The sequence below is a fragment of the Hipposideros armiger genome, unplaced genomic scaffold (genome assembly GCF_001890085.2).
Source record: "Hipposideros armiger isolate ML-2016 unplaced genomic scaffold, ASM189008v1 scaffold_383, whole genome shotgun sequence".
Classification (NCBI taxonomy): domain Eukaryota; kingdom Metazoa; phylum Chordata; class Mammalia; order Chiroptera; family Hipposideridae; genus Hipposideros; species Hipposideros armiger.
The window spans coordinates 156,132-168,605 of record NW_017731733.1 but is presented as its reverse complement, the minus strand read 5'-3'; the positions used below and the strand labels follow the sequence as shown (position 1 = coordinate 168,605).

General features: G+C 39.4%; 2 protein-coding genes across 10 annotated transcripts in view; one reads left to right on the top strand and one right to left on the bottom strand.

Annotated features, from left to right (window-relative positions):
* The window catches only part of CACNB2 (calcium voltage-gated channel auxiliary subunit beta 2), a 44,811-nt gene extending 40,611 nt beyond the window's left edge, over nt 1-4,200 (top strand). For 4 of the 6 annotated variants that reach the window (XM_019662923.1, XM_019662922.1, XM_019662924.1 and 1 more), the window contains exon 10: nt 192-4,200. In XM_019662923.1, the coding sequence (XP_019518468.1) occupies nt 192-674 (483 nt within the window). In that variant the 3' untranslated portion in view covers nt 675-4,200. The remainder of the gene's footprint in view (nt 1-191) is intronic. The other 2 variants (XR_002126289.1, XR_002126290.1) reach the window with 2 other exon arrangements.
* NSUN6 (NOP2/Sun RNA methyltransferase 6) overlaps nt 703-12,474 on the bottom strand; it is a 54,360-nt gene continuing 42,588 nt past the window's right edge. For 2 of the 4 annotated variants that reach the window (XM_019662926.1, XM_019662931.1), the window contains exons 10-13: nt 8,702-8,827; nt 5,252-6,393; nt 4,936-5,002; nt 703-3,975 (exon numbers count right to left, since the gene is read on the bottom strand). In XM_019662926.1, the coding sequence (XP_019518471.1) occupies nt 6,166-6,393; nt 8,702-8,827 (354 nt within the window). In that variant the 3' untranslated portion in view covers nt 703-3,975; nt 4,936-5,002; nt 5,252-6,165. The remainder of the gene's footprint in view (nt 3,976-4,935; nt 5,003-5,251; nt 6,394-8,701; nt 8,828-12,474) is intronic. The other 2 variants (XM_019662928.1, XM_019662927.1) reach the window with 2 other exon arrangements.

Genomic DNA, 12,474 nt, shown 5'->3' with positions numbered 1-12,474 from the left:
ACACATACATATATATATCACACTACAAACCTTATCAATGCCACTGGACATCATTAAAAGAATTCAGTAATTTAGCCAGGTGAGATTTCACATCAGCATCTGGGGTGCTTATGAGGGGGTAGACTCGCGCGGCCTGGCTTATGCTCTGCCCTCGGCTGCCTGATGCCTGTGCTTTCTCCCTTCGCCACCAGGGTTCTCAAGGTGGTCAGAGGACTGACCGCCCCGCCCGCTCTGCTCCCCACGCGGAAGAACAGCCCTGCCCGGAGCCAGTCAAGAAGTCCCAGCACCGCTCCTCGTCCTCCGCTCAGCACCACAACCATCGCCGAGGGACAGGTCGGGGCCTCCCCCGGCAGGAGACGTTTGACTCGGAGACCCAGGAGAGCCGAGACTCTGCCTACGTAGAGCCCAAGGAAGACTACGAACACGCGGACCACTGTGCCGCACACCGTGACCACAACCACAGAGACGAGCCCCATGGCGGCGGCGAGCACAGACACCGGGAGTCCCGGCACCGTGCCAGGGACCTGGACCGAGAGCAGGACCACAACGAATGCAACAAGCAGCGCAGCCGCCATAAATCCAAGGATCGCTACTGTGACAGGGATGGAGAAGGAACATCCAAGAAACGGACTGAGGCCGGGGAGTGGAACAGGGATGTTTACAGCCGCCAATGACTTTCGCCCTTTTGTGTGTTTTTTTAAAAAGTCTTGTATAACAGCACCCTCAAACTAAATCTTTGGGGTCTACATTGCAATCATATGTGATCTGTCTTGTATATTTTGTATTGCTGTTGCTTCCCTAGCAATAGCATGAAATAGAGTATTAATATACTTTTTTTTTTTCTTTTGTAAGTGCTATATAAATTCGCCTGGTACGGCTGCAGTCCTCCGGTTGTGTACTGGACTTTTCAAAACCTGTTTGGGGTAGCTGCCACTCTGAACAAAATCTGCTGCCATTAGTATTTTAAGAAATGAAATGTAGTTGATGTATCCAGTAAGCCAGAACTGGCCCAGGTAAAAAGTGGAAGTTCTTGACTTGATTCTCCCGAGTTTTGATATGTAGGCACCTGATTTGCATATCCATTCATCCATGGACCACTGTTTCTTGCTTGTACCTCTGGCTGACTAAATTTGGGGACAGATTCAGTCTTGCCTTACACAAAGGGGATCATAAAGTTAGAATCTATTTTATATGTACTAGTACTGTGTACTGTATAGACAGTTTGTAAATGTTATTTCTGCAAACACCTTCTTATGATAATTATATATAATATATATATATATATATATATATATATATATGAGTTTGATCACACTATTTTAGAGTCTTAATGCCAATTCAGCAAATTTGCTTTATGAATTACAGGGACTAGAAACGCCCACATTCAGGAAATTTGTAAAAACATCATCTAGGCACCCATCCCGTTCTAGTAGAAAGTCTGTATATACTGTAAATACATGTGATTGCTTGACTTGAAAAGGTTTGATTTCCGAATGTTTTACCATCCTTGTAAGTTTATAATTTTGACCATAAATTATGGTAAATATAAGCAAACTCCAAAGGTTGTTCTAATCCATGCAGTTCACATTGATTGTGACAAACACTTTCTTAGTAGCTAGTGTCTGTCACTGCACTGGAGCCCAGGGGCCGGAGCTCTATATGCACGTGTGCGTCTGTGTGTGAGTGACTGTCTGAGATGCATCTGAATGCTGACGACGAACGAAGAAACTAGAGACTGATATCCGGAATTCGACCCACCTGGCTTTGTACTGAATTGTGCTGCGTGTTGCTTTAATGATCCGTTGAGCAGTCAGGGAGCGTGCTGCCAAAGGTGACTGGGAAAACGTTCATCTGCTGGCTCCTTGTTTTTGCTCCTAGAGAGTAAAAAAAAATACAGGCAACTTTTAACTGTGAGTGTTTCACTGGAAATGTACAATCTCCGTGTGTTCGAGTATTTGTTCTAGTAAGAAACGTTTACACAGCTTGTAGAATTATTTCGTGGGAAAATAAATTTTTCTAACTTCTCCCACTTCCTTTTCTTACCCTGCCTATTGTCCCAGTGATCTCCCAGTTTTACCTATCATTCCATCCCCTCCCCACCCCACCCCCAACTTGAACAGTTTCCCTGTCTGTCAAAACCTAGAAGTGCTTCTTATAACCAAAGTTTCTGTTCTTCAGAAGTAATCAGGGCAAATGGGGTGACCTGCAGTGAACAGAACGTTAAGAATATTTTCCTACATCTGACATCTACTCTGAAGGGGAGGCCTGAAGACACATGTCCCCATTGCTGTAAGCAGCTCACAATGTGGTTGTCACACTAAGGCTAAAACCTTTCCGTGTCTCTCAAGTGTCCACTTGGTCCAATTACGGCTGGGCAGGTAAGACAGTATTAGGTGTGCAATTACCTAGCATTTGAAGTTTGTCCCTGGAAAATGCCTATCTATAATTGCCTGATTTCAGATTTGTACATTATGTAATTACTGTTATTTTGTTAAATACGTTAATCTACCTTTTGTTTAGCTCCTTTGATTATTCCAGGTTCTTGCCAAATGTCCTTGGACCTTTATAAGTAAAACTGTTTCACTTTTAACTCCTTATTTCCCTACTCCCAAGAAAGCTCAGCTCAGAGTTTTAAAAATTAGTTACGTGTAGAGTGTTGTTATCAGCTAATATGAAATGTTTCCCTCAGAATCAATGCATTTGTTAATCAGCTCCATAATATTGACATGAGTTTAGTTATTGAATATAAAAACTATAGTCATAATATATAAATTGATGCAAAACAGTCACATCATTGGAAATCCATATTCCAGTTAAGGCTGCTTTTATAAAATATTTCTGATAAACGTTCCATCACAGTAAGATGTCGCTGACAACCAGCCTCATCCTTTACTATATCTAATTTCATCCCAATAGCGACTTCAGAATACTTAAATTCTTGAAGCATAACTGGTATTTATCTCACCTGCTGCTACCATTAATCCCCTTCAAAAAGTTGTGCTAATGGATTCCATTTTTTAAATTCTGTACCTGGATTCTTCGTGTTTCACTTTGCTGTGAAACATATCAGTCCAAATCAGAGTATAGTATTCCTCAAAAAACTGTATTGCAGGATTTGACATAAGACCACCTATACATGAAAACTGTACAGCGGGCATATCTATAAACGGTGTGTACTAAATCTGTCAATGAGAAATAATCCCAGGGACAATGGGGTATGTACTGACTTGTGGAATGTAAAATTAGTCTTTTCATACAGTGAAGGCTTGATCTTAACTGACTCAGTTGCAGAATCATGATTTTTGTAGTTAACCTAGAAAGTGCTGGAAATGTTCTTAATAGCTCTACTGTTTTTTTGTCAAAACCATTTCAGTTTTTCCTATGCTTTTTCTCCACTGCTCATTTAAGTTACTGTTACAAAAAGGTGCTGCTAAATGTAGGGTGTCTTAGTCATATTGTATTTGGGGACAATGCCACATTTTAACATGGTCTGCTATGCATTCCTGTTAAATATTTGCTGTCAGCTACACGGAACTGTTCAACAAGCCTGGTTTCAAGTCATTCATATAAAACAAAGAGCTGGCTTCTGCACTGTTTATTACTAGTAGTATCAATTGCAATCTTAGGAATAATTCTGATAGTTAAGAATATGTTAAATATTCAACAACACTTCTCATTTGTGGAGCATCTTTCTCGGGGACAATGCCAATCACTGATGTTACTTTAGTGATTGTCCCATTATGTCTGATAAAATAGTAGCTTACAGTAGGTAAAGGATCTTTTAAGATATTAGCACAGAATAATTTTTTTCCACCTGAATTCTACATGTGCAGCAACTGATCCAGATTATGAATTTTATTCTTCTTTCATTTTTAGAAATGAAGATCCATCTTGATGCCCAATTTAATTCTTCACCCTTGTCCCTTTGCTCAGTGATGTAATGCTGCTAGTCTTGGACACTTTTCAGGAGTCACACTGTTAGAGAAAAAAGGGAACTAGAAGGTTTTGGGTCATTTGGTTCATTTCTGCTAAATTATATTTTTAACTATTTGTATTTCACTTTGCTATTTAAACTAAAATGTGATACAGGGTTTTGAAGTAAAATGTACTCACTGTTGAATTAAAATGCTTTTTCTGTTCCACATAAATATCTGTCAACACTAAATATGTTAAAAGATAATATATTAATTTTCTTCCACATTTTCCTGATCTTTTTTCCTTTTTATGGTATTTTCTTAAGTGTCTTTAAGATTGAATGTGTTTTATTTTTCAATTTGCTTTATTTTTTCAAAGGAAAGAAGCCACTAAAAATGTGTATGTTAAAGGAAAAAAATTTAAAATATTATTTGTCCTTGCTGTTTTTAATATGCAAATATTTTTCTTCTATTTAGCCTGTATTGCTTATATTTTGATATGTCACTATTCATAAAAAATTTACATGTTTGCTGTTAGGCTAATTCTCTACCATTTTCATCCCAGCTTAGCACATAAGGCTTTGTTGAGAGCATGAGAGGAAATGGATTTTGTAGATTTAAAAAAATATATATATTTAAAGTATGCTGAGCCCTAGAAACAGAAGTGCCACAGGTAAACAGTATTTCTCTTTAGTCAAGTGACATCTACTGGATATAAGGCAGAAGGAGGGATGTAAAAAAGTCAGTCACCTATTTGAATCTTACAGAGCTTGAAATATTTTCTCCCTCATTCAATAAGCATTTTAGTGGCGATCTGCTCTGAACCAGTGACAGAAAAGTCAGAGTCCCTGCCTCCAGGAGAGCGAGGGGCATGCCTAGGAAATTGGGGTGAGTGTGTTCAAAGTGTGCCATAGTAGCAGATGTGAGTCCTAGGGTTATACAGAAAAATGTCAAACCTAATCTCAGGCAAGGGTGCTCAAGACAGGCCTCTTCCACGATGAGGCCAATCTAAAGGTCTTACCTGATCCAGAAGGCCTTGCAATCTTGATAGAGACAATAAATAGTTACAAGACATTCCTAATGAAAACCTATGGGGCCAAGGGAGAGAAATTATTAGGCAACTATTTCCAACTGTCCACTTTACATGCCCAAGGCTCAGGAATTTTGGGGTGATTTAAATGAAAGTTAACAAGAACAGATGTACAAAACTCTACATGAGACGGCCTTTAAACTAGGGCTGGGTGTTGGGTATTTAAACAAATCTTATCTAAAAAACAGGAAGGATGAAGCAAGTGTTAAGGTGATAATTGATTTAAAAAGAAAATTTAGTCACTTACATTGGCCACTACAGGGGGATGTTTGGTCACTTTTGTGATTTGGATGATGTTCTTGTTTTCATCTAAATTCAGATTGGATTATGAGGTGGTCTTTTTGTGTCTTGATCTATCATAGTCACAGTAGCCTTGTCCAATGTTGGTATTCTGGGCCATTCTGTTCAGCAGGAGAGCAAGGCATACCTGTAAGTATGGAACAGTTCCCAGTTAGAAGCTGTTTACCTCTGTCTCACCAATCACGTCTCTAACCACTTGTATGGTATGTGTTCCAATAGATGATAAAAGGTATCCAAATTGTGGAATATTCTCATTTTTTTAATGTACCAAGTGAAGAAAATATTCATTTTACTTTTTAGTTCAAAACCATGAAGAAAACAGTAAAGGCAGAGGTGCAGACTTCATTTGAAAGAGCGTTTACTTACCAAATAGTAAGCAGAAAAAGAGGTAAAATACTCAGCTTGGTGACTGGCACATGGTAAATGTCATACTTCCCATGGCCAGAGTTCTTAAGGAACTACTCCTTAGGCACTCAGAAATGGAAAACAAGTAATTTTTATAACCAAATTAAATATTGTTAATTTTATTCCTTTCGTTAGATTCACCAATTAACATTAAAAGTGACTTGCATTCTTTACAAATTAAAACACAAGACCCCAAATGAAAATATGTTCCAGATATCTATAGAAATCTACTTTTCTTTATATTCTGCTAAATCCATAAAGAAAAAATTATTTTAAATTTATAATCTCATACCACCCCGATTACTTCCTCTGTGACTCTTGACCCCTGGTTAAACCACTGGCAACCTTTTCTGTTTCCTTAGCAACCACGCCATCAATCACTTGGCCTGACAGCAGTTTGGTTTTTAAATTAAAGGGTGCATGCACACACACACAAAATGTTTGGAATTTTCATTTCTAAGGATCCGTCTCCTGTGTGCTTTTGCATTTTAAGAATTTTGCGATAAAAAAACCTATACAATCCTGATTTGCCAGCCTAATCATGTCTTCCACTCTGGCATCTCTAAGAGAATCAAAGTCCGTGTCCGGCAATGCCACAACAGATGGATCAAATCGCTGCAGCAGTTTCAACTGTTCAAATGACAGGCTAGCTCCCATCATTCCTTCTCCTCCAATCTGTGGTTCCTGTTTTGGAGGAAAGGAATAAACATGGATGAACATCCTACAATCAGTAAGTGTGCCTGTGCACAATTTAAGTTAAAAGATAAACTGGGTTGTATATTACAAGTTCCAAAAATAGAAGAAATGAGTAAATACCTTTTATTTTTATAGACTGTACATACTGTTTTTCCAGGTAGTAACGTGGGAAAGCAGTAATGATACGGTCAGCTGAAGAGTGAGTACCTATAATAGCTCATATGCTTATCAAATACTTTGACGCTGCAAAATGCCTAAGCTTCATAGTTGAAAATACACGATTCAAATCGCAGTTCTGCCATATTTTAGCTGTGTGACCTTAAGCAAGTAACTTCACCTAACTCTTGTTTCCTCATCTATAAAATAGATAAAATACTCAGTTGTGAGGCTTAAATAAAGGTGGTATCATGAGTGGCATATAGAGGCAGGTGGTCCTCAATAAACAGAACATTTATCAGTAACAGCAATAGATAAAAATTCAGCTTTACTTATCAGACTCCCTCAAACTGACAGGAATTCCTTTGCCCTCTAAAGATGCCTCTGACTCATACCAATTGGATAATAAGAAGGTTTTTGTTACTGCTTTTACATGCACTAGAATATTAGAAAAAGAAATCAATTTAGGCTGCATCAATTAGTTTAGAGGAATACTAAGGAATTTAGAATCGTAGGGAATTGAGTGATACTTTCAGACCACTACTACAAAAGATTCACAACCCGGGCCAGCCGAGTGACGCGATGGTTAAGAACTGGCTTGGGACGCCAGAGGGCCCCGGTTCGGATCCCACATATGAGGGCCCGTGACACTGCCCTCCACAGCTAAGATGCTGAACAACAGCTCAACCTGGAGCTGGGCTGCTGTGAGTCGCCGGCGACGGCGTAGGCTGCAGCCCCTGTGGCAGTGGGTTGCCATGGGTTACCGTGTGTGGCCAGCAGCCAGCGTGAGTGGCCGTCCAGAAGCCGGCGACTGATCTGCCTCGCCCGGGAAGAGCGCAATGATGGTGCCAACTTGGGCCAGTGAAGCAACGTCCTCCACAACTAGACTGAAGACCAAAAATGACAGCAACTTGTCTGTTCCCCTTCCCCCAATTCCCCAGCACTGTTCCCATCCCAATTCCCCAATAAAAATCTTAAAAAAAAAAAAAAAAGAAGATTCACAACCCTGGTTTAAGTTCCCAATTCACAAATGTATATGTGTTATATTTTCTTAGGTCTATGTCTGAAAACCTGTTAATTAACCCATGGGGGAAGAAATTCTATCTCCATTAGATGTATAATGATTGTATGTGTATATATACAAACAAAATTCCAAGTGAATTCACAAGTCTTCCTTTCATTGACAATGTAATTATATTAATTCCTACATCTAGAAACCATCTCCTGATTGCTTTTCATTTCTATATTCCTTTACCTACTATAATTCTATACTAGAAGGTATTAAAGTTACATGTTCAATGTATATTAGTGCATGTGAGCATTATTAGATTTAAGCTTAATCTCAAACATCATATGCTAAAAATATCTATTATGAACATGTTTTCAGTAAAAACCGTAACAGAAAGACAGTGCTACTGTGTTTCCCCAAAAATAAGACCTAACTGGAAAATAAGCCCTAGCATGATTTTTCAGATGTTCGTAATATAAGCCCTACCCCAAACATAAGACCCAGTTAAGATCGTCAGCCAGACATGACTGTTTGAATAAATGCAGATTTTTGTGCATGAATAAATGAATGTAGACTGTTGGAGCAAAAATAAATACAAGACCCGGTCTTATTTTCGGGGAAACACATATAATGAAGTGCAAGAAAGTTTTCTGAATGTTACGTAATTTATATAAGAAACCATAAAGGAGCAATAATCCTGAAACAATTCCCTACTCCCTTGGCTAGACTTTTGCTATCCCAGTTATTTTAAAGCCTGTTTGGGCTTTGATGTCACATGGGAAAAAATGCTCCACATTTTCCTTATCCAGACAGTCTAAGACTGGGAGGGGTAGAGAGACTGCTTAGAAACGAAAACAAGAGCCACAAGAGAAAGAAACCTCTGACAAAAACACACCTGAGCACTGGAGCACATTAGCACAATGGCAAGGAGTGAACACAGGGCGAGACTGTCAGGGTGTGACATTCTCTACGGGCAGTCTACAGTGGGTTCAGTGAGAAGCCCTGTTTATGGCAGTATTTGCTTCAGACGTTTTACCTGACACATGTCTTCATAGGACAGCCTGCATTGATCACCACGCTTATGTTTGTGACTTACTCAGGTTACACTGAGGAAACGGAAATGGTCCTTACCTGGGGCTGAAGCTGAAGGCAAGGGAACGCTGTGAGGGCCCAGGCCACCTGCTCTTCATTTTCTGCCAGTGTGATGGTGCACGTGCTATAAACCAGCACACCCCCCGGCTTCAGCAGCTTCACTGCCTGAAGAAAAGGGGATCAGGCTATGCGTACCACAAGGCCAAATCATCATTGTAAGGAATTTTACGTCTCTATGCTACCTTTCAAGAATCTGCCATAAATAAAATGATGTTCTGTATGACCAGGAGTCTTTCCTAATGACATGTTCCAGGCTAGATACATTTCATTATTTTGGGGCTTTTATAGTCCATTTGCACCAAGACTTTCCCAAACGTGCTCATTCAGTTTCACCACTTCAGATACCAAATTTACATTTTTAGGCCAGACTTCTTTGTGAATTCCATACTTACACATTCAATTGCCTTCTCAATATTTCTACTATGGAATTTGACATGTCCCCAACTGAACCACTAGCTTCCCTCTGAAACCTATTGCAGCAGTTATTTCCATCCCGGTTGCTCAGGCCCTTAGGTTATCCTTTATCACGTTCCTCTCTTCCTTTATCCTTTATCACAGTACATCAGCAAATCCCACTGTCTTCACCTTTAAAATATGCTCAGAATTTAGTACTTCTCACTACTTGCACTGCTGTCTTCTGGTCCAAGCCTCATGATCTTCTGCCTGGATAATTGCAACAGTCTCTGACATAGTCCACCTGCTTCTCCCCGCCACCCTATAATCTATTCCATACAGCAGCCAGAGCAGTACTTTAAAAACTTATCACTTCTTAGCTCAAAGCCCTTCAAATGCCCTTTATCATCACTGGAGTCAAAGCCCAACCCCTGAAGCCCTGACGCTGGCTTTCGAGGCCCCACATGAAGCAGGCCCCTGGCCTTTCTGACCTCACCTTGAACACCTGCTCACTTTGCTGTAACAACACTGGCCTAAGCTGTTCTGTGTACACATGGCACACACCCCCACAGGACCTGGACACAAGCTGGGAAACCTCTTCTAATATTCTGCCATGCTTGCTCCTCCCCAATTTTCTTACCTTTGCTTATATGTCACCTTTCCATTGATGCCCTGGCTGAGCACCCTAGGTAAAACTGCAACTATTCCAATCCAGCACTCCTATTCTTCCTCCCATTCCTTAGTGCTTCACAGGATGACTGCCTTCTAATAAACTAAATAACTTGTCTATTTGTTAGTTTTCCTCCCCAGTCAGAACAGAAACCCCATGAGTAAGGGCAGGGACTGTAATTTTTCATTACTGTACTGTCAACACTTAACAGTGTATTACATATACTGGGTTGTCAGAAAAGTCATGACGCATCTTGTCTATGTTTTTCAAAGATCATTTATTTATATAAACAACAAAAATCAATCAATGATATATTGCCCGTTTTGTTCGATAACCTTTTGCCATCTTTCAGTGAGCTTCATAATTCCTCCTTCATAGAAGGACCTGTCTTTATTTGAGAAAAACTGAACAAGGTGCTGATTTACAGCCTCATCTGAATTAAACGTTATACCACGCAAGGAGTTTTGAAGGGAGCAAAACAAGTGGAAGTCTGACGGCACAAGGTCAGGCAAGTATGGTGGATGTGGCAACACATCCCATCCAAGCTCCAGTAATTTTTGACAGGTGATCAAACTTGTGTGTGGTCTTGCGTTGTCGCGATAGAACACAACTCTTTTACAATTAACTAGCTCTGGATGTTTCTAGATGATGGATTCATTCAAACTGTCCAACTTCCAACAGTTCACATTCAAGTTGATTGTTTGGTTCCTTGGTAGGAGCTTAAAAAACACAACACCTTTAAAATCCCACCACACTGAGAGCATAACCTTCCTCTGATGAATGTCTGCTTTCGATGTCGTTTGAGGCAAATCATCCTGTTGGGACCAAGGCCGTTTGTGCACCACATTGTTGTAAACAATCCACTTCTCACAACCAGTTATCAGTCGCTTCAAAAAAGGATCATTTTTTGGGCCGGCCGAGTGGCTCAGTTAGTTAAGAGCTCGCTCAAGGGTTTGAGCTCTGAGCAACAGCGGTTCGAGTCCAGCCCGAGCTGAGTTGCCGCTGAGCTACCAACAGGTGGCAGGATGGCTCAGCAAAAAAAAAAAAAAAAAAAAAAGATGGATCATTTTCCTCACAATTAATGAGCATATTGCAGGTGTTTATATGCGCCATCAAATGAACTTCTTTGAGTTCATGAGGAACCCAAATATGGAGCTTGCTTACGTATCCCAGCTTCTTCAGATGGTTGTGAACCACCTGAATGTTCAATGTTTCTGCAATTTCTTGTGTCGTGTAACGTGGGTTGACTCGATCAATGCCTTTATTTTGTCGTCATCAACCTCGGTTGGCCTCCCTGACCGAGGAGCGTCGTTGAGATCAAAATCACCAGCATGGAATTTCGTGAACCATTGTTGGTACTGACGTTCTTGTAGAGCATTGTCACCATAAACTTTACACAACTTTTCACAAGCTTGACACGCGTTCTGCCCTTTATGGAAGTAAAACAGTAAAATATGGCAAAAATGCACAGTTCGATCTTCCATCTTCAACTTGTTGTAAAATCTCCAAAACTCAACCAAATCGTTCTTTTTTAGAATGAAGCTAGAACTGTCAGCTGTCAAATGACAAAGCAATAACAAAGATGCAAATGACTCTAGTACTTCCAAAAATGAACTAGTGCCTTCTGTTGCCAACATGCATCATGATTTTTCCGACAACCCAATAGTATGTGTTCAGTGTTGTCCAGTAAATAAATGAATCAGGAAATAAGGCGTTATATAAAAATGAATTTGTCCCAAATAATTAAAGTTTATCCTTTTAAAATTTTAATGAAATTATTTTAAAATACATAATATATTCAAACTTTGTTACTGCATAGCAGATATTATTTTAAGCACTTTACATGGATTTTCCCCAATAAATCCTTATAATAACTATGAGGTATGGTTGCTATCTCAAGTGAGATAACCCTATTAGGTAGAGTTATTGTCCCCATTTTTCAGATATGGAGCCAGTGAACCCAAAGTCACTTTTGGGGGGATGCATGACTCCAAGATGTGCCTCATTCTGGCCTTACTCAAGAAACAAGAAAAATCTCAAATAAATAATCTAACCTTACACCTATAGGAATTAGAAGAGAAGAAACAAAGCTCAAGGTGAGTAAAAGGAAGGAAATAATAAAGATCGGGGTGGAAATAAACACAATAGAGTCTAAAAAAAACCCCACAGAAAAGATCAATGAAACCAAAGGCTGGTTCTTTTTAAAAATAAACAAAATTAATAAACCTTTCACCAAATTCATCAAGAAAAAGGAAAGAAGTTCCAAATAAAATGAGAAATGAAAGAGAAGTGACAACCAATACCACAGAAATACAAAGAATTATAAGAAAATGCTATGAACAATTATATATGCCAACAAATTGGACAACCTGGAAAAAATGGACAAATTTCTATAAAGATTACAATCTTCCAAGACTGAATCAGGAAGCAAAACAAAATCTGAACAGACCGACAACTAATAACAAAATCAAATAAGTAATAAAAAAACTGCCAACAAGCAGAAGTCCTGGACCATATGGCTTCACAGGTGAATTTCACCAAACGTTCAAAAAAGAGTAACTATCTTTCACAAACTATTCCAAACAGTAAACAGGAGGGAAGGCTCCGAAGCACTCATTTTATAAGGCCTGGATTACCTTGATAGCAAAATAAGACAAAGACACTACAAAAAAGGAAAATTATATGGAAA